This window comes from Esox lucius, chromosome 10 (genome assembly GCF_011004845.1).
Source record: "Esox lucius isolate fEsoLuc1 chromosome 10, fEsoLuc1.pri, whole genome shotgun sequence".
In the NCBI taxonomy this organism is placed as follows: domain Eukaryota; kingdom Metazoa; phylum Chordata; class Actinopteri; order Esociformes; family Esocidae; genus Esox; species Esox lucius.
The window spans coordinates 2583045-2605488 of NC_047578.1; the positions used below are offsets into that span (position 1 = coordinate 2583045).

The 22444-nt window shown below is 44.3% G+C and overlaps 1 protein-coding gene across 2 annotated transcripts in view; it reads right to left on the reverse strand.

Annotated features, from left to right (window-relative positions):
• The window catches only part of rims3 (regulating synaptic membrane exocytosis 3), a 43203-nt gene that overhangs the window by 9725 nt on the left and 11034 nt on the right, over positions 1-22444 (reverse strand). For both annotated transcript variants that reach the window (XM_020050475.2, XM_010873153.4), the window contains one exon: positions 17824-18139. In XM_020050475.2, coding sequence (XP_019906034.2) covers positions 17824-18103 — 280 coding nt within the window. In that variant the 5' untranslated portion in view covers positions 18104-18139. The remainder of the gene's footprint in view (positions 1-17823; positions 18140-22444) is intronic.

The window sequence follows — 22444 nt, forward strand, 5'->3', positions numbered from 1 at the left end:
AGGAAGACTTCACAGGAAGTGAAGAGGATCCTAATAAACTGATACTCACTCACTGATACACTAGAACAGCCAGCGGTGAAAAGAGCTCATTAAGAAAACATTACACACACACACACACATAAACGCAGTCAGTATTAACACATACAGGCAAGAGCACACACAAACACAGATAAACAGATAGATAGAAAGACATAGCAATCTTCAAAGGTCATGTACTTCTATAATCTCCACCCAACACAGACAGAAGAGGACTGGTCACCCCTCAGAGTCTGTCTCCTATGCACATATTAACAAAGTTTAAGATAGGTCTAGGGGTATTAAGCCAGGTCTAGGGGTATTAAGGGAGGTCTAGGGGTTATTAATGGAGGCCTAGGGGGTATAATGGGAGGTCTAGGGGTATAATGGCAGGTCTAGGGGTATAATGGGAGGTCTAGGGGTATAATGGCAGGTCTAGGGGGTATAATGGGAGGTCTAAGGGGTATATTGGGAGGTCCAGGGGGTATAATGGCAGGTCTAGGGGGTATAATGGGAGGTCTAGGGGGTATAATGGGAGGTCTAGGGGGTATAATGGGAGGTCTAGGGGGTATAATGGGAGGTCTAGGGGGTAATAACAAAGTTCTAGGCATATTAGGGGAGGACTAGGGGTAGTAAGAGTGGTCAAACCTCCCAGTATTTAGGGAGGTCAAGGGGGAATTAAGGGAGGTCTAGGGTTATTAAGGGAGGTCTAGGGGCAGAACATTGAGTCCTATCAGTGTTGTACCATTAATAAATCTGTTCTAAGATCATCATCATCACCATGACAACCAGCATGGCAACACCCAGGCCGTCATCATTATCACCATGGGGATGGCAGTTATCAGCCCCTAACAACTTCCAGATGGTCGGGGGGCTGAAGGACCGAAAAATAAAGAAAACTCAGATGAAAAGAGCAAAGTTAACAACAACACTAAGTGAGATGAGAGAAGAGGAAGAATGAAAAGAGCAGACGGAGAATGGATGAAGACAGAAAGAGAGAGAGAATGGATGAAGATGAAGGAGGGAGCGAGGGAAAGCATGACAGGGTGAGAGGGGGGGGTGGAAAAGAGAGATAAGTGGAAGAGAGAGAGGGAGGTAGAGTTAGAGAAGGAGGTAGAGAAAATAAAGAGCAAAGAGACCAGGAGCTGAAGTGGATGAACAGAGAGCCCCCCGTCCCCCCGTCCTCTCTGTATCTATTAATAAAGCTATAGTCAGAAATATCTCGGGCGGGTGGGGGGGCAAGTCTATGTCCCTGCTGCCATGACAACCCTGGCCTGCAAGAGACAAGGCGAAGCGAAGCCACCCTTGTTCACTGTAATGTCTTGCAATGAGACAATCAATTAACGAATCAGCTGGTCAATTAATGTATCTGAATGTCTGTGAATTATTCACTCAAACAGACTATGTCAATTAACCAATTTATCAGTCAGTGATTCAGTCATTCAATAAATCTACCAAATGTATTGTGTAATCAGATTATAAATCATTCAATGAGAATATCAATCAATAAATCAAAACTGTATAAATCAATCTAAGTCTATAAATCAATCATTTATTTACAATATATCAATCAATCAGACTTCAAATTAATTAAATCAGGCAATCAATCAATCTGTTATTTAATCAATCAATCTGCCCCTCATCTGGCCCACATCTAGCACTAATCTAGCCCTCATCTGGCACTTATCTGGCCCTTATCTGGCACTTATCTGGCCCTCATCTGGCACTTATCTGGCCCTTATCTGGCACTTATCTGGCCCTTATCTGGCACTTATCTGGCCCTCATCTGGCACTTATCTGGCCCTTATCTGGCACTTATCTGGCCCTTATCTGGCACTTATCTGGCCCTTATCCAGGCCTCATTAGGCACTAATCTGGGCCTCAATTGGCATTAATTTGGCATTAATCTGGCCCTCATTTGACACTCATCTGACCCTCATCTGACACTCATCTGACCCTCATCATCCCAAATTTCTAATCGACTCATTCATCTCCTCTCCTCTATAACCAGGTTGTTGCTGAACATAAAAATATGTTCTCAGTTAAATTACATGGTAAATATAGATATCAATTATACGATCAATCAATAATTCTATCAATCAATCACACTATCAATCAATCAACCATCAGACTATCAATATATCAGAAATTCAAATCAGTCAATCTGACTCAACAAACCAATCCGCCAAGAAATATCAGTTAATCAGTTTAGGATGTGTTATAGTCTACCTAAAGTCAAGCCCAGTTAATCAGTTTAGGATGTGTTATACACTACCTAAAGTCAAGCCCAGTTAATCTGTTTAGGATGTGTTATAGTCTACCTAAAGTCAAGCCCAGTTAATCTGTTTAGGATGTGTTATAGTCTACCTAAAGTCAAGCCCAGTTAATCTGTTTAGGATGTGTTATACACTACCTAAAGTCAAGCCCAGTTAATCAGTTTAGGATGTGTTATACACTACCGAAAGTCAAGCCCAGTTAATCTGTTTAGGATGTGTTATAGTCTACCTAAAGTCAAGCCCAGTTAATCTGTTTAGGATGTGTTATAGTCTACCTAAAGTCAAGCCCAGTTAATCTGTTTAGGATGTGTTATAGTCTACCTAAAGTCAAGCCCAGTTAATCTGTTTAGGATGTGTTATACACTACCTAAAGTCAAGCCCAGTTAATCTGTTTAGGATGTGTTATACACTACCTAAAGTCAAGCCCAGTTAATCAGTTTAGGATGTGTTATACACTACCGAAAGTCAAGCCCAGTTAATCTGTTTAGGATGTGTTATAGTCTACCTAAAGTCAAGCCCAGTTAATCTGTTTAGGATGTGTTATAGTCTACCTAAAGTCAAGCCCAGTTAATCTGTTTAGGATGTGTTATAGTCTACCTAAAGTCAAGCCCAGTTAATCAGTTTAGGATGTGTTATACACTACCGAAAGTCAAGCCCAGTTAATCTGTTTAGGATGTGTTATAGTCTACCTGAAGTCAAGCCCAGTTAATCTGTTTAGGATGTGTTATAGTCTACCTAAAGTCAAGCCCAGTTAATCTGTTTAGGATGTGTTATACACTACCTAAAGTCAAGCCCAGTTAATCTGTTTAGGATGTGTTATAGTCTACCTAAAGTCAAGCCCAGTTAATCAGTTTAGGATGTGTTATACACTACCGAAAGTCAAGCCCAGTTAATCTGTTTAGGATGTGTTATAGTCTACCTAAAGTCAAGCCCAGTTAATCTGTTTAGGATGTGTTATAGTCTACCTAAAGTCAAGCCCAGTTAATCTGTTTAGGATGTGTTATAGTCTACCTAAAGTCAAGCCCAGTGAATCTGTTTAGGATGTGTTATAGTCTGCCTAAAGTCAAGCCCAGTTAATCAGTTTAGGATGTGTTATAGATAAGGGGAGGGGCCCAGGCTTTTAATAGGGTTGAACCTCCCTGCAACACTTGTTTCCTAAACTCCACCCCCACCTCCCCTCAACCCCGTCTAGTCTGAGCGTTGCCTTCATCCGTTTCCATGGCAATGCCATCTGCATTGCACCAACGTCCCCTACAGACGTTCTCGGCAGCTCTCTCCTCTATCCCTCTCTCTCTCCTCTATCCCTCTCTCTCCCTCATCCTTCTCTCTCTCCCTCTATCCCTCTCTCTAACCCTCTATCTCCCTCTATCCCTCTCTCTAACCCTCTATCCCTCTCTCTCCCTCTATCCCTCTCTCTCTTCCTCTCCTTCATCCTTTGTATCTCTCCCTAGCGCTCTTTCTTGTTATTTCCATTCATTTTTTGTATGGTCCTTCTCACATTTCAAAAATACATCTGTCTGCATCTCTCCGTCTGTCACTATCCACCTCTCTGCCCCTCGTATCCTCTTACCTTAGGACCATCCCTTTCCTCATGCCTCTCCTCATCCCTCTTCTCATCCCTCTCCTCATCCCTCTCTTCATCCCTCTCTCCATCCCTCTCTTCATCCCTCTCTTCATCCCTGTCTTCATCCCTGTCTTCATCCCTCTCTTCATCCATGTCTTCATCCCTCTCTTCATCCCTGTCTTCATCCCTCTCTTCATCCCTGTCTTCATCCCTCTCTTCATCCCTGTCTTCATCCCTCTCTTGCTTTCTTGGCCAGAGTTGATTTCTCGGGTTACAGAAAGGATAAATGCAATGTACATAAAAATTAGAGCCTGACCTGATTATTGCAAAGGGAAATAGTGTACTTACTACTGCCACGTCAATATGGGTTGTCAGGAGCCACTCAGACTAAATGAAGAGTGAATAGAAAAGACTGAGTCATAGCTGGGTTAGTTATTACTTCTCAGCTTGAGTTGTGACAAAACACGCTTGGCCTTATAAAAGATGAAAGGCTCAGTCGCAGTGCTATTTCCCGCTCAGTGTAAAACAGAGTCGCATGCTGAATGTATTTTGGTCTTTCTGCAGCCAAAATAATCCATCACATTCCACAGAGTCCCATGCTGTGAAAGCAATGTTTTAAAGCTAACTGCACAGCAATTAACTCACCCAGGATCTGTTGGTGGATAAACAGGCTGGATGAGTAAAACTAGAGTCCCTGATATACACAAACAAAGACACTCACACATTAATGATATTGCTAGTTTATACCCTATAGGCTTGACCCAGTAGAGAGTAAATACTTTCAGAGAATATAAAGTTTAAACCTGTCAACAGACACAGTAACACAGCCACCTCTCCATTGGTTTGATTAGCATATGACATCACAGGAGGAAGAGGGAGGAGAGATTTAACAGAAGGGAAGATATAGAGGGATGACAGGAGGTAGATGGAGAGATGAGAGATGAGGAGCCTTTCTCTTTAGCCCCTTCCTTTAGAACCTCCCCTTAGCTCCATCATTTAGAACTTCCCCTTAGCTCCACCCTTCAGAACCACCCCTTAGCACCTCCCTTTTTGAACCGCCCCTCCCCTTAGAGAGACAGAGTAAAAGAGAGGGAAAGCGAGGGAGAGGGGAGGAGCAGAGACACTTGATGTGTGGAGATGCTGTTTAGCAAAAATTGCAAGCAAAGCAGAAAAGAGATATAATAGAAACCAGATTTGCATACACACACACACACACAGACACACACAAAACCCTTTCACAACCTTCCCAAACACAAGAATATTCCAGAACTGGAATTAATATAACATGAATAAACATGAATGTAACGTGAATATACATGAACGAAAGCAATTCTAAAACTGCATCACTTGCCATATTGGCAGAGACACAAAAAATTATGTGTGTGTGGTGTGTGTGTGTGTGTGTGTGTGTGTGGTGTGTTTTAGGTCTAACTATACTCACGGGGAACAAATGTCCCAATGATTATATTAAAACCAGAAACATTTGACTCATTGGGACCGTTTGCCAGTCCCCATGAAGCAAAAGTCAATTTCCGGCTCAGGGTTTAGGTTTAGGGTCAAACTTACAATTCATTTTAGACTTAGAATTGAGGTTTCTTTAAGGTCCTGGTGTTGTTGGTTAAGTTTAGGGTTTAGGTTAGGCATTACATCAAGATAAAGTTTAGGCATAAATGTTACTTTATTGAAGTTAAGGTTAGGGTTAGGGTTAGAGTAGGGTTAGGTTAAGGTTAGGGGTAAGGGTTAGGTTTAGGATTAAGATTAGGGCAAGGGAGCATGCAATCTATATTTTCTGGTCCCCATGAGGATAGCCAAACAAACTTGTGTGTGTGTTTATGGTGTGTGTGGTGTGTTTGTGTTGTGTGTTGTGTGTATGTGTGTGTGTGGGGGGGGGGGGGGGGCTGGGGCGGGTCCATGCGGGTATGTGTCTGGATGCTGCATCATTAGGTTGGGTTTGACATTTGCAGGGTCTTGATGGAGTCTGTCTCATTGTGTGCTGTCATATACAGTAGAATGCTGCTGTTTTTAGAATCCTGCCGTGGCTCCTCCCACTTCCTCATTGGCTGCTGCAGCTGTGACGGGATTCTACCATGCATAGCAACAGTAACCAAGCTGCAGTTAGGTATAGATGAGCTGAGGTGATTGTTATTCTGAGACTAGGCCTTTTTACACATTAGGTGGCTTGATATCTGCAGTTAAAAGTTAGTTTGCAGTGTGTGTGTGTGTGTGTGTGTTTTACCTTCTACATTTTAGTCATTTAGCAAACGCTGTGATCCCAAGCGTCTTACAGTTAGTGCACACAATTTAAGAGACCAAGGAGATACAACCACACGGTTTAGTAGTGTGTGCATTCTGATCAATTAATTATTTATTGGCAAAGTTCAGTGCTGGAAAGAGCATCAAAACAAATTATAAACATGAATCCTAATAAGCAAAGTTTACAAAAGACAACAGATATCAGAGGTGGTGGCAATGGAACTATTTTAAGTCCTCTGTGTGTAAACACTCTTCAGGCAAATGCTTCTGTTTGAACACAAGTTAATGCCATTTCCAGAAGCTGATCCAACTGAACATATACACACAAAATCCATTTTCCAACACAAAGTCAGAAAACTTCAAATACACTACCACTTGTGACTACCAGTTCCAGGAGGAAAACGAAACACTACGATAAAGTAAAGAAGTAAAGATGTAAACATAAGTGCAGCCTCATTACTGAGGTTGGGTGACACCTCTTCAGGGTACAGAGAGACATGTCCTCCTGCTCTCTGCTGGAGTAACTCTGGTGACATGTCTTCAGGGAACAGAGAGACATGTCCTCCTGCCGTCTGCTGGTGTAACTCTGGTGACATGTCTTCAGGGTACAGAGAGACATGTCCTCCTGCCGTCTGCTGGTGTAACTCTGGTGACATGTCTTCAGGGTACAGAGAGACATGTCCTCCTGCCGTCTGCTGGTGTAACTCTGGTGACATGTCTTCAGGGAACAGAGAGACATGTCCTCCTGCCGTCTGCTGGTGTAACTCTGGTGACATGTCTTCAGGGAACAGAGAGACATGTCCTCCTGCCGTCTGCTGGTGTAACTCTGGTGACACGTCTTCAGGGAACAGAGAGACATGTCCTCCTGCCGTCTGCTGGTGTAACTCTGGTGACACTTGTGTTTGGGAGACGCTCTGAAAATGGGTCATCACACAAATGGCAGCAGCACTCTTACTCTTTCTCCTCCTCCTTCACTGACTCTGGGCATTTCACTTTTACTCCTTCTCCTCCTCCTTCACTGTCTCTGGGCATTTCACTTTTACTCCTTCTCCTCCTCCTTCACTGTCTCTGGGCATTTCACTTTTACTCCTTCTCCTCCTCCTTCACTGTCTCTGGGCATTTCACTTTTACTCCTTCTCCTCCTCCTTCACTGTCTCTGGGTATTTCACTTTTACTCCTTCTCCTCCTCCTTCACTGTCTCTGGGCATTTCACTTTTACTCCTTCTCCTCCTCCTTCACTGACTCTGGGTATTTCACTTTTACTCCTTCTCCTCCTCCTTCACTGTCTCTGGGCATTTCATTTTTACTCCTTCTCCTCCTCCTTCACTGACTCTGGGTATTTCACTTTTACTCCTTCTCCTCCTCCTTCACTGTCTCTGGGCATTTCACTTTTACTCCTTCTCCTCCTCCTTCACTGTCTCTGGGCATTTCACTTTTACTCCTTCTCCTCCTCCTTCACTGACTCTGGGTATTTCAGTGCAGAAGCACCACTGAGCACAAATGTGAAGTTCATAGGAGCATGTTTATATTGTTTGTCAAAGAACAGTCTGGAATAGTCAGACTTTCATAGGTTTGTACATCAAAGTAGAGGACAGTCAACTACAGTATCAGCAGAGGACAGTAAACTACAGTATCAACAGAGGACAGTAAACTACAGTATTAGTATAGGACATTTGACTGCAATATCAGTAGAGCACAGTCACTCTAGATATAATTTACAGTCTATAATATCATAAAAAGTAAAACAATTGTAGTGGGAATTTTGAAACACTAAGGTTATTGATGCCTTACAACCTTTTGAGAATAGTGGTTTAAACTCCTCTCAGAAGTTGGTAATGGGTATTCAATAGTTTCATTGTATTTTATGATTATGTTTGTGTGACATTTATTAATTTCTATGATAGATAGTATGGTTTTGAGTATAACATAACATTTTGTTTGATAAGTCTGTGCTTTGTTCAATATGGTGTGAGTTTAGAGAACTGTGCTTATTAGATTTGAAGACACATTCAAGAACTGTGTGTTCGCTGTTGTGAAATTATTATATACACTAATGAGCCAAAACATTCTGACGACTAACAGGTCAAGCAAATAATGTTGGTCATCTAACAAGGGCACATGTCAAGGTCTGGGTAGATTAAATGGTAAGCGAACAACTAGTTCTCGTAGTCTACATTTTGGATGCAGGAGAAATGGGCAGGAGTAAAGACCTGAGCCACTTTGGCAAGGGCCCAATTGTTATGGCCAGACGACTGGGTCAGAGAATCACTGAAACGGCAAGGCTTGTGGGGTGCTCCCGGTCAGCCGTGGTGAATACCAACCAACAGTGGTCCGAGGAGGGAAAAACCACCAACCGGCAACCGGGAGTTGGGCGCCCAATGTTCATTGACGCGCGAGGCGCAACAAAGGCTGCCCCGTCTGGTCCGAACCTACAGGTCTATTGTGGCACAAGTCACAGCAAATGTTAATGATGGTTACGGGATGATTGTGTCACCTTGCTGTGTAATGGGGCAGCGTAGCCGCAGACCAGTCAGAGGGCCCATGATGACCCGTGTCCACCATCAGAAGTGACTGCAATGGACACGTCAGAACTGGACCTCGGAGCAGTGGAAGAAAGAGTCTTGTTTTCAACTGCATCACGTGGACGGCCGTGTACGTGTGCGCCGTTTACCTGGGGAAGTGACGGCACCAGGATGCACTGTGGGAAGACGACGCGTCGGTGGGGGGAGTGTTCACCCCTTCACAGGAACGGTATTCCCTGATGGCAGTGGCCTCTTCCAGCAGGATAATGCTCCCTACCACACTGCATACGTTGTTCAGGAATGGTTTGAGGAACATGATGAAGAGTTCAAGGTGCTGCCCCATCCTCCAAATTCCCCAGATCTTAATCCGATTGAGCATCTGTGGGATGTCCTGGAACAACAAGACCGATCCACCTCTGAGCCTGGGTCCTCTCTAGGTTTCTTCCTAAATTTCGGCCTTCTTAGGGAGTTTTTCCTAGCCACTGAAATTCAACACTACTGTTGTTTGCTCCTTGGGGTTTAAGGCCAGGCGTTTTTGTTTTTGTAAAAGCACTTTGTGACAACTGCTGTTGTAAAAAGGGCTTTATAAATAAATTTGATTGATTGATTGATTGACCTCGCAACTCACAGGACTTGAAGGATCTGCTGCTAATGTATTGGTGCCAGATACCACAGAACACCTTCAGGGGTCTTTTAGATTCCATGCCTCAGCGTGAATTTATATATATATATATATATATATATATATATATATATATATATATTTATTTATATATGTAGCGCGAGAGAGATGTCAGCCTAGGTTTTTAAAGAGAGAGATGTGTGTGTGTCTGCGTGAGTGTGTGTGTTTGTGCGCATGTATGTGAATGTATGGTCCTCCTTCAGCAGGATCTGCACTCATGTGCTTCCTTACCTTCACTGCAGCTCTGCCAAAAGGAAGATAAAGAAAAATAGGGAAGGAGAGACAGAGGGAGACAGAGAGAGAGAGAGAGAGACTGAGATGTAGAGACAGAGAGACAGGTATAGTGTTTACTCAAGGTGGAGAAAAGCGACAAATGTAATGTAACTATGATTAAGGTTCACTTAAAAGCAAGCAACCCAAACAACACACACACACACACACTGTTGACACATTACCATGACTCTTGCTGCTTAGTGACACACAGTCATTTCCAGGCGGTTAAATCTTTGCTGGGACCCTTAAGTGCTTTCCTTCTCTCAGCACAGGTTGCCAGGTTGTGAGGCCTCTCTACTACTCCTTTATAATAAGGTTGCCAGATCAGCTGAAAGCCTCCCACATGCAGCGAATTACACCTCAGGAGGCAGCAACACATAGTATGATCCATAGCATGAGGTGAGGCCAGGCAAGGAGAGGAGGGAAGGGGAGGAGGTGAAGGGGAGGAGGTGAAGAGAAGAAGGGAGAGAAGGGGAGGGGAGACGAGATGAAAGGAGACTTTCCACAGTACAAAGAATATCCTGATTTTGGTTTTGTTGTATAGATATGATGGGTCACTGGTTACGAACACACACAACTTGTTCAGTCAAAGTGTTGTGTTTCTGTAAAACAAAGGCTGAGCTCATGTGGGAAAACCTACACTGGTCACTGATGTGAGTGTTATAAATGATATGGCAGTCTGTGATACCTGCCGGCGTGTTGAGGTCAATAGGGAAGTTATTCACAGCACATGTTTTAATGATCAAATACAAGGGAACAAGTAAACGCAGAGGAACTGACAACTGTCACAACAGCCGTGGGGTTGCGTTTCAGAGGAGATTTGAGGTTTCATTTGACAAAACAAGTACCTTTTCCTCTTCCTCGTTCCGCCAGTGAATATAACACAGCACAGGGACGACAGCAGTTCATATTTAAGGGGGAATCACACAGACATGTCCTAGTTCTCACTTTGGCTGGTGTCCCAAATACTATAGACTTCTTATTCCCTATGAAGCACACTCCTTTTGAATAGACCCCTATGTGCCCTGGTCAATATAAGTGGACTATTTAGAGAACAGGGAGTCATTTGGGAGTAAGCAGGGACCCTATATTCATATTACTGGTCTTTAAATACTGCAGGCAGAACTCAGGAATTATCTTCAGATGTTTCATCTATCTATCTATATATATATAGGCCCCAGATTCAAATGTTTCAGACACAAATGCACCGACCGCCAGACCTCAAACCAAACCAGATATATCGTGCATCACTACAGTACAACAGTACACACTTTTGTAATTGTAATTTTGTAATTGTTTATATCCCTCCCTTCATCTTTTGAGGCGAACACCCTGTCCTCTCTTGCAGTGATCAACTGTGACGGTTATCGAGCTACCGGTCATTTAAACTCGTTTTTTGTAACTTGAACCAGGTCCTCAACTCTGTGAATGGTGCACCTTCGCCTGTTGACCAATGAGATGCAGCTAAGTCCTGACATCTGACCTCTGACATCTGACTGCAGGGCTCCTTCAGCAGTCAACTGATAGAGAAAACTATGCACCACATCAGGCTTTATTAGTTCTGACACACAATATAATTGGCTTTCGTCAAATGCACTGTTGAAATATGTGTTTTAGCAGAAGAAAAAAACAGTTTCGGTGGTAATGTTTGGATTTAGAGAGGTGGCAGGGATAATGTATTGATTAGTACAGCCATCTTTGGCCCAAAGGCATTTGGTCTCTTAAAGCGGGAGAAGCTCCCTAAAAATGTCTAAACCAGTCGAATGTGAGACATACATTACTAGCTAAACAGTTGACCTGCAAAAAGGCCAAACATCCTTGTGGAAGACTGTGATTCATACTGCCAAACCTGGACAAATAAATATTAAATATTAGTGCATCAAATGTTAAATCAAACTAAATTGTTTCTTCTTGTATCAAAGCTACATGCCTAGTTAAGGACCATAACCACAACACAACAATGTGTGTGTCTGTTTATTTAGTGTATTTTAGTTATCTTCACCATTTATCAGTTCCTTCATCCACCTCAGTTCCAAGGTCTTACACTGCTATACTATTGTGCTGGGGGATTGGGTCAGTTCTCCTTCCCCACTAAGTTCTCTTTCTCCACTATAAATCGTTGTTGACATGAGGAATGCACTTTCTGAATTTTCCCAGTCTCTTCCAGTTTTAAACTTTAGGAGGACATGAAATCCTGGTCCACACCTGTGGAGTACCTGGTTTGGGGGCCATTGCTGTCCCTGTCCTTGTCCATCTGGTCATTCTTCTGACCTAGTCTAAATTTAAATAGACTCTGGATTTAGCCCAAATAAGTGTATTAATTATTCCAATTGGACTCTTAATATGTTCACCTGGCACAGCCAGAAGAGGACTGTTCATCCCTCTGAGCCTGGGTCCTCTCTAGGTTTCTTCCTAAAATTCGGCCTTCTTAGGGAGTTTTTCCTAGCCACTGAAATTCAACACTAGTGTTGTTTGCTCCTTGGGGTTTAAGGCCGGGTGTCTCTGTAAAAGCACTTTGTGACAACTGCTGTTGTAAAAAGGGCTTTATAAATACATTTGATTGATTGATTGATTGATTAATCAGTGTTGCCGAGATTGTAAATCCTATCAAGGGATTTCTGAAGTTATTTCAGGATATTAACTTTTAGCCCCTGCTCTTCTTCTTCCCACTCTCTCCCCACTCCTCTTCTCGCTCGCTAACTCTCGTTATCTTCCTCCATGTCTTTATATATCCCTTCCCCGTTTTGTCTCTGTGTTATCAGAAGTTTGGTATCAATAACTCATCTGCCACATGAAACCACAAGCCGTGAGTCATTGTTCCAAAATCTCTTTTCCTGCAGTGTTGTTAGAAGCTGCTGCACTACACACAAGATTACCTGTCTGACTGTCTGTCTGTCTATCTGTCTGCCTGTCTATCTGTCGGTCTGTCTGTCTCAGCCGTTTCATGTGGCCTCTTTTCTACTTTCCACACACTCCTCTCGGCATTCCCTCTCTCTGTCTCCATCTATCACACATTCAATTACATTTTCAATCTACATTTGTTACATTATTAGTGTGTGTGTGGGCGCGTGTATGTATGTAAGTGTGTGTGTGTGTGTGTGTGTGCGTTAAATCCATCCAAGATCTCAGAGAGCCTATTGTTAAATGGTGTCTGCTAAATAAATGGTATCAAATTAAAAAAGCGTCTCAGAGAATCACTGCTATTAGTTCTAATTTTATCCCCCTCCACCTCCCCCTCTACCTCCCACTATTCCTCCCCTCCACCTCCCCCTCTACCTCCCACTATTCCTCCACCTCCCCCTCTACCTCCCTCTTTACCTCCTCTCTACCTCCCTCTTTACCTCCCCTCTACCTCCCCCTCAGGCACCCCCTCTACCTCCCTCTTTACCTCCCCTCTACCTCCCCCTCCACCTCCCCCTCTACCTCCCTCTTTACCTCCTCTTTACCTCCCCCTCCACCTCCCCCTCTACCTCCCTCTCTACCGCCCCACTACCTCCCTCTCTACCTCCCCACTACCTCTCCCTCAGCCCAAACCTAACTATAACCCTAAATCTGAATTAATCTTAACCCTAAACCAAAACCAAAACCCTAACCTTTATCTAAGCCTAAAAAAACTACATTTAAAAAAGTAAGCTGTCCTCCACAGTCCTTCAGTAACACTGGTCACTGTACTAGTGTGGACCGCAGGGTGACAGCGGAAAGGGAGGTCATCCTTAGGGGACATGGAGACTTACTCAGAGGATGAGTCACAGCTTAAAGCTGGAACACTGCACATCCTACTGTGTTCACTTGCTTGTGTGTGTATGTGTGTGTGTGTGTGTGTGTGTGTGTGTGCGTGCGTGTGTCTGTGTGTGTGAGTGAATGTTCTGGTTCTCTCTCTCATAGGAGACTAATAATAACAGGGAACAAAGCGAGGCTGCGGTCCCAGAACCCGGTTCCCTAACACACATCTTAACGAGGACGGAGTCTGACAGGTTCTAGTCAGCCCTGTAACACTTATCACCGTTCCACCTCAGAGACTAGCCTTCAAACTATCAAACTAGCCTTTCACGCGCGGACCGGTTTGGCGAACCAGGCTGTTGCGAGGCTTTATCACTGCAGTCACATCAAACGCTTTGAGTATGAAGACTCAAGCACAAGACACTGGAGTTCTGTGATGTTTAATTTCTATTATGGGAACATAATGACTACGATGCGGTGCGGGTCTTCTACATCAAAGACCAGAACAACAAAGATTATGCATACATTCAGTTTTGACTAGATCATTAAATCATTAAATTAGTACAGATTAATTATCAGTGTGTATGTGGTCTACCTTTCTTCTTTTACTATCTTTATAGTATCTTACTTTAATTTAATGAGAATTCCACATTTTAACAACATGGTATTTGATGGTTCCTCCCACTGGATTAATTCTATGGGAGAAATATGTTTTCTGTAACCCAATTGTATTTGAAAAGACATTACAAACTTCAGCACAATATAGCCTAATGTGCGTGTAAGAGTGTGTTTATTTTTGTTTGGTTCATCATCTCATAAAAGCAATGCAATATATACTGTAGACCAATTGTATATAGACACACACAAAATACCATTTAAATCACAAGATGGCAATAAATAATGCTGCATAGTTCAAGAAATATTTGGACCGTTCAGATAAAAAAAACTGTTTTAAGTGTCATGCTTTTTTTTTTAAATGATACTCTGGGTTGTTGGGACTTACTGGTGGTTTATTATGAAGACGTCCAGACAGTGACAGACCATCTCCCCCTCGCTCTTTCTCTACTGCCATTTTGCCTCATTTCTCTCCTTTCCTTCAACCCGCTCTGTCCCCTATTAACTCTTTCTCCTCTTTTCTCCTCTCATCTACTCCTGTCTAATCCATTTGTCTCTGGGGTTCCACTGAGGTCTGATTGGTTCAGAAGACTGATGAAGTGAGTCAACCATAGGCTGCCACCAGGTCCAACCCACCCCATCAACCACATCAATGAATCTGTCACCAGTAACCTGTTCGGCAGCACCTGTCTGTCTGTCTGTCTGGTCTGTCTGTCTGTCTGGTCTGTCTGTCTGTCTGGTCTGTCTGTCTGGTCTGTTTTTCAGTCTGGTCTGTCTATTTGTCTGTCTGGTCTGTCTGTCTGTCTGTCTGGTCTGTCGGTCTGTCTGTCTGCCTGTCTGTCTATCTGGTCTGTCTGTCTGGTCTGTCTGGTCTGTCTGTTTTGTCTGTCTGTCTGTCTGTCTGTCTGGTCTGTCTGGTCTGTCTGGTCTGTCTGCCTGTCTGTCTGTCTGTCTGGCCTGTCGGTCTGGTCTGTCTGTCTGTTTTGTCTGTCTGGTCTGTCTGTCTGTCTGTCTGTCTGGTCTGTCTGTCTGTCTGTCTGTTTTGTCTGTCTGGTCTGTCTGTCTGTCTGGTCTGTCTGTCTGTCTGTCTGCCTGTCTGTCTGTGTATCTGTCTGTCTGTCTGATGGTGGAGAAACAATATGAAAACAGCTTCATTTAGACCCTGTGTCCTTTCTCCCTCACGTGTTTTCTTCTGCACAAACACCCGGGGTACATGACCCCCCCCTGGTGAAGGTATTGACGTCTCCCTGAGCAGCTGAGCCAGCCTGGGTATTTATGTGTGTGTGTGTGAAGTGTAAGCTAGAGGAGGGGTGTGGGTGTAGATGGGTGAGCTGTAAAGGTAATGCAGAACTCTTTTTGCCAAATACAGTAGCACCGCGTGTGTGTGTGAGACATGCCAACACCTCTCCACCATATGGTCCCTGAGTCAGAGCTGGCAGAGGAGACGCTGAGGTCAGCCTCTCTCTCTGTTACTCACCATTCCCTTTCAATCACCTCCTCAAACTCTCTCTTCATCTTTTTCTCCTCTCTTTATCTTTCCACACCTCCCTCTCCATCTCTCCCGTCCTCGGTCTCGCTCTGCATTTCTCCCTGTCCCTCGTTCCCTGTGAATCTGTGTGTGTGTGTGTGTGTATGTGTGTCTGCGTGTGTGTGTGTGTGTCTGTGTGTGCGTGTGTGTGTGTGTCTGTGTGTGCGTGTGCGTGTGTGTGTGTGTGTGTATGTGTGTCTGCGTGTGTGTGTGTGTCTGTGTGTGCGTGTGTGTATGTGTGTCTGCGTGTGTGTGTGTGTCTGTGTGCGCGTGTGTGTGTGTGTGTGTGTGTGTGTGTCTGTGTGTGTGTGTGTGTGCGTCTGTGTGTGGGTTTGTGACATCAATCGACATGAAGTGTAGCCCTCAGGACTACAACCAACCATCTCTACCTTCCCCTTCTCAGACTTGGACATGCTGAGATTTTTTTATGCTGTCATTGAGGGAGAAACCTCCCCTGGGAAATATTTCACCACAGCAACACTAATTACACCCGACCGGAGACAACATAACAACAGGTTATGTTGTGTCCATATTGTCGGGAAGCACCGAGCAACCAGTTATTACAGCCCTTCAACCGGCACAACGGTGCTCCTGCTTCTGTAACCAGCACAACGCTGCTGTCTCCAGAAACACCAAACTCTGCCACAGCCACCATGTCTTTGTAAACCATTGTTTGTTTGAGTGTCCTTCTACTTCAGGCAGTGAGTCGGCTGCCATCAGCCAATCCCGTCAGAGGAACGGAGTGTTATGTTGTCCTTTGTTAGTCCCAGGCAATATGACAACCAGATATTAGCTGTATGTGGCTGGGCTGTGTGGCTTCCTCTTGGCGTATCTGCTGTAGCCAGGCCACATGAAACACTGAATTCTTTGAGGCAGAAAAAACTACCTACTGCTTTTAACACACAGAATGAATTGGTCAAAAAACTTCAACTGGTCTTTAACCGGAAATGTATAAAACATCAGACTCAACGAAAACCCACATCAGCCTGTCATTTTCTGACCGATAGATTCATATTGTCCCACATTTAAACAGGTTATTCTCTCAGACTAGCACATCTGAAAGGCACCAGGATGTATTTCAAAAAGACTACGGTAAGGAGTGTCATGAACAGAGAGAAGAAAGAAGTCAGAAAGCCTTGAAGGACATGAAGAGAGAGAAGAACAGCAGAAGATGGGAAATACAGATAGGACTGGCAGGAGGCAAGAACAACTTGCACTAGACAGACAGAGACAAAGTCACTCTGACCTAACAGGAATGGTGAGAGATTACGAGTTAATGACGGGAATAGAAGAAGATCAAGTACTGCCCAAACAACCGCAGAGAAAGGAGTATTTTCAACGAGGCTGGTAAAAGAGACAGCGTGCTTAAGAAAGACTGAAGAAGCGAACATTCCCTGCACAGTAAGAACATAAAAACAGCCTGTAACAATTACATTACTCTTTTCAGAGTTTTGTTCACTCTTGACTAGGGGCTCAGGTGACAATAACCTATTAAAGAAATACCCTTTTTATGACATCAAATTCATCAGTGGACCCCTCACTTTAAGAACATCATAGGAGTTTTACAACAAGCAGTGCGTGTATTGGGATCTGTTTTAGCTTGAGAGTTAACATCCTGCAATTCTCCACACACTGCCAAATGGAAGAGACAACACACATTTGAGGGAATACAAGACAAGAAGTATTAAGTAGAAAACAATTGTAATTGTTGGATCGCAGAACAATTTCCCAGTGGGATCTGATTGTAAAACACCTATACGTCAACAGATCCCTGTTTCAAAATGGCCACCAACTCTTGTCCACTTTGTCATACTGACATATAAGTTTAATCAATGAGATGATTTACGACTCCTTGAAAATGTCCAGCAAACACTTCCTAAACGACCAGTTGCCAAGGTGCATGAAGATGGCGGCCGCCATTCTCACAACGAAAGCACAGCTTGCCAAATTTGCTGTGTTAAGAATTGTTCTCTATGTTCTCTCTCATTTCTTGTATTGTCATAAAACCGCAGAAATTTGCAGTAACAAATAAATAGATTCTTCTGATTTATTGGCACATGGAACAATGTTGGGCAGTGCAGTTTAAAACTCTGCAAGTTAAAATGACGAGGTCATACCTGACTTTCTCCATCTTAATGAACCTTGGCCAGTGAAAATAATCACATTGACCTTGCTGGTTAAGCTGCAGGATGCTCACCGATCCAAAATGTCCTCCAACATCTCAGCAACAACCCATGAACAATCCACAAACACCACTGACCTTCCTGATTGAGTTGCGGGATGATAGATCTGATGGATAATCCAAAATGGCTACCAGTGCATCAAAACTACTCAAACCACACCACTGAAAGCAGGGAAATCGCCATGAAACTGACCTTGCTGGTTGAGCTGCAAGGTGCTTTTGCTCCACTGCGACAACCCCACGATGGCCACCATCTTGGCCCCCAGACTGGAGCGTCTCTTCTTGTTCCCGGCCAGGGTTCCCGCCTCACCCGGCCCGCTGGCGGCCCCAGGGCTTTTCTCCAGGTTGTACATGGCTCCCGAGATGCTGGAGGACCGGATGACGTTCCTGGCCGCGGCCGCCGTCATCCCGGAGACGTCGGGCAGGCCTCCATGGCTCGGACTGGGAACCTCGACAGAACTGCTGAGCATCATGTTGTGCTTCAGGGCAGTTAGAGGACAGGACTGGGGCTGGAGGGAGGGAGAGAGGAGCAATGGGATTCATGTTTCTAAAGTAGGTAAAGAAGAACAAGTGGTACAAGAAGAGCAAGAACAAAAATAAGAAGAACACTATTAATTCATGCCGGATGAAAACGTGTGTCTTGTGTGGATCTCCTCAGATACAGAATATCACACGTTATTTCTGTTCTAGATTGCTGGAAGAAAGACGGGTTGAGAAGTTCCATCTCTCAGCTGTTATTTTTGTAACTTTAACATAAACAGTAACAATAATTCGAGACTAAATAATTCTAGACTTTGATTAATAAAATTGTTTGGGTTTGAAGACATTAAAATGTTGCTGTATACTCAATGTCTCACACATGGACAAAAAGCATGTGTACACAAACCGTTCATACACAATAAACACACACACAACAGACACACGACAGACACACAACAGACACACCACAGACAGACAACAGACACATCACAGACACACAACAGACACACAACAGACACACCAAAGAAACACAACCGACACACAACAGACACACAACAGACACACCACAGACACACAACACACACACCACAGACACACAACAGACACACAACAGACAGAAGGGTTTGGAAATGCCATATCAGACCAGTTGCTGTGGGATGACGCTGTCAGCTGCCATTGGTCCACAGTGTTATATTGAAGACTTTTTCTGTTTGACCTTAAAACCTTCAGATGATCAAACTAGAGAGTTAACCATCATAGCAGGGGCCCCCGCTTGCTGGCCCGACACACACACACACACACACACACACACACAGCAACAGATCGAAACGACACAAACCTCCACTTCACACAGCTACTCTACTCTGTTGAGACACAAACATCTGTGGCCTTCCTAACTGCAGTCTAAGGTATAGACCTTTAAAATCTTCCTCTCCTCTCCTCCTCTCCTTGTCTCCTCACAGCAGAGATCCACAGCAGTGATTAGAGCAGGGCTCTGTGGCTGCCAGCTTCCCTTATACACACATTCTGCTCTCATACTCATCAACACTTCTCTTTACCCTCCCCTCTCCATCTCTCATAACTCTCTCTGCTCTTCCTCCTCTCTCGTTCTCTCTTCTACCTCACTCTTTATCTACCACTCTCTCTTTTCTACCTCACTCTTTATCTACCACTCTCTCTTTTCTACCTCTCTCTTCATCTACCACTCTTTCTTTTCTACCTCTCTCTTCATCTACCACGTTCTATGTTCATCAGCCTCTCTCTATAACAGGTAAACATCAAACATACTGTAAACACAAAGAACACCAGACCCCCTGTCTCATTCTCTCTGTCTCTCTCTGTCATTCTCTCTCTTTTTGTCTCTCTGTATTTCTGTCTCCTACATTTTGGATCATCTTAGGTCTAAAGGAGGAAACAGGCTGAGAATAGAGAAAACGTGTGTTTCCCAAATGGACCCCTATCCCCCTGTAGTGCTCAGAAGTGGTGAAGGACGGGGATAGTGTGTCATATGGGACACAGACAACGTGATGTTTTCCCTACATGGAACTATCAGCCTCTCAGAAGAGCACTGTGTCACATCCAATAAAATATTAACTCCATGCAGCAGGCTACATACACACTCACACACACGCATGCATGGTTTAGCGAGTATAAACCCACACTATTTTAGTCAAAGGTCAAACGGACCATGGCTAGGAACAGCAGTCAACCTCCTGGATCCAAAACAACCAGTTTTATGTTCATTCTCACTCCAATGGTTCTGTGAGACGGTAACAGGACTACTGCTTGTACAATGACTGCATGAACTTCTGTTTGGGAGGGAGGAGTGAGTAGGGGGTGAGGGAGGGATAGTTAGAAAGGGGGGGGGGGCAAGAGAAAAGCAACTAGGAAAAAAGAGATGATGTCAAGTGAATCAATGGTCTTCTCTTTTCTCCCGTTCTGTCCTCCTTAACCCCTTGAGACTTCTTCAACCTCTCCTCTGGATCGCCAGTTCAAGATCCTTATAATCATGCATTTTGAGCTTCCTTTTTTTTTAAACAGATAATTGTGGAATTAACAAAACCTTTTTTTTGGTTACAGAGCAAACAGTGACTAGCTGCTGTCCAGTGATGGCTGCTGTGGAGATGGTTGCCTTGTCAATGGTTGCCTTGTCAATGGCTGCTGTAGTGATGGTTGCTGTGGAGATGGCTGCTGTAGCAACAGAGGTTTGAGCTATAGTAGAATGTAGGCAATGTAACATGACTTCCCTTCCCCCAGTCCCAAGACTCAGCAATATGAAATACTGTATACGCAAAACGTTTTGCTGAGTCCAACTTTAACCATTAGGGCGATTGAAATAGCTAACCGTGTGGCTAGTGACAGATTCCTGCCTATCTGAATATATCCTCACACACAAACCCAAACACAGTCTCATCCTCCCATTATCGCTCCCTCGCCCCCCTCTCTTCCCGTCTCTCTGTCTCTCCCTCTCCATCTGTCTCCCGTCCTGTCTTACTCCCTGTCTTACTCCCTGTCTTACTCCCTGTCTTACTCCCTGTCTTACTCAGTAGGTTGAAGATGTGTTACCAGGTTACCTTAGCCTTGTATGAGTTGAGAGAGGAGGGGCTTTCAGCTGTAGCCTATCCGTCGTGATTTAAATGTTGACACATCTCAGGCCGTGTGTGTGTGTGTGTGTGTGTATGTGTGTATATGTTTTGTGTGTGTGTGTGTGTGTGTTTATGTATATGTTTTGTGTGTGTGTGTGTGTGTGTGTGTGTGTGTGTGTGTGGAAACTAATTTATCATCCAGTCAACAGACGGACAGTTTGCCGACTCCCCCACTCTCATTTTTATCAGCATGTTCTGTTCACCTTCCACATAGCTGACCCAACCCTTCCCTCACCCTCTCTCTCTCCCTCTCCCCCCTCAGCCTCAGCGTCTCTCTCACTCCCCCTCACCCTCTCTCTCAGCCTCTCTCTCTCCCTCTCCCTCTCACCCTCTCTCTCTCTCTCTCACCCTCTCTTTCAGCCTCTCTTTCTCCCTCAGCCTCTCTCTCTCTTTCTCTCTCTCTCCCTCAGCCTCTCTCCAGCCCTCTCTAAGCATCTCTAAACCCTTTTAACTCTCCCCCATGCTCATCATCTTTCCCTCTCCAGTCTCAACAGACACTCCACCCAGCAGGATGGAAACAAACACCATTACTGTACTGTCAAGATGAGTAAGAGTCATTGTGATGGCTTCCATTGTTTCCCTTTCAACAGCCTCTCCTTGGCACCCGGATTCTACTGTAAAATAGCTGTGGTGGCTTTGAAACCCTCCTGTTAAGGTGTCCTGCGACAGGGAGTCGTGTTCCGTCCACACCTGCCCTGGCTTGATCCTATTAGGGTTTGGGCCCAGTGTTTGGGAAAGCAAATGCATTTAGGAAATCTGCAATGCAATTAAAATTACATTTATTTCTGTGTGTGTGTGATCACACAAGGCAGAATGGTGAGCAGAAGCCGGAACACACATACTGTGGAGGTTACCATGGTGATATGCCTCAGCGCCTGCTTGGGCCATGTTGGTGTCTGGCCTCATGACCGTGCGCGTGTGTGTGTGTGTGTGTGTGTGTGTGTGTGTGTGTGTGTGTTGAAGGAGGGGCTCTTGACCACAGGGCAGAAGACTGTGTTTACAGCTCCAGTATACACACTGACAGAAACACACACACTTACTCTGCCAAAGAGAGACTGAGCCAACTGTACACACACACACACACACACACACACAGACAGACACAGATAGACACATACACACAAAAATCACACACACACAGACAGAGAGAGAGATGAAGAGAAAGGGACAAAGAGAGAGATTGTGAGAGATGGGGAGAGGTTGAAATGGACAGAGAGATGGACAGAAGGAGACAGAGAGAGACAGTGACAGAGAGAGAGAGAGAGAGAGAGAGAGAGAGAGAGCGAGAGGGCTAATGATATAGCTACCAGTCCACTCATAATCTGCGGCACTGTATCTTGCGTAATGTATTCAAAACGAGTCAGTAATGTTACAGGTCATTAAATGCACACACTCAGCATGTAGTCTGAGGACACAATCTTTGGGAGTGGTACAAGGCCTGATGTAATTGGTTCTCTACTTGTGCCGCAGTCATTTTGAGTGGACAAAAGCTACCTTTAACCCCTCTATCTCACATTTATTGTACAACCAATAGAGGTCCTCGCCCTGAGGGGAGCTACAACAACATTAGGAAAGTTCTAAGGGTCTTTGAAGTTTGACAACCACTGACAAAAAGTACAAAATAAGGCAGAGAAAGAAAGCAACTGGTGGTTTTTTTTTCATTACTTGGCACTAGAACCATTAAAAGGC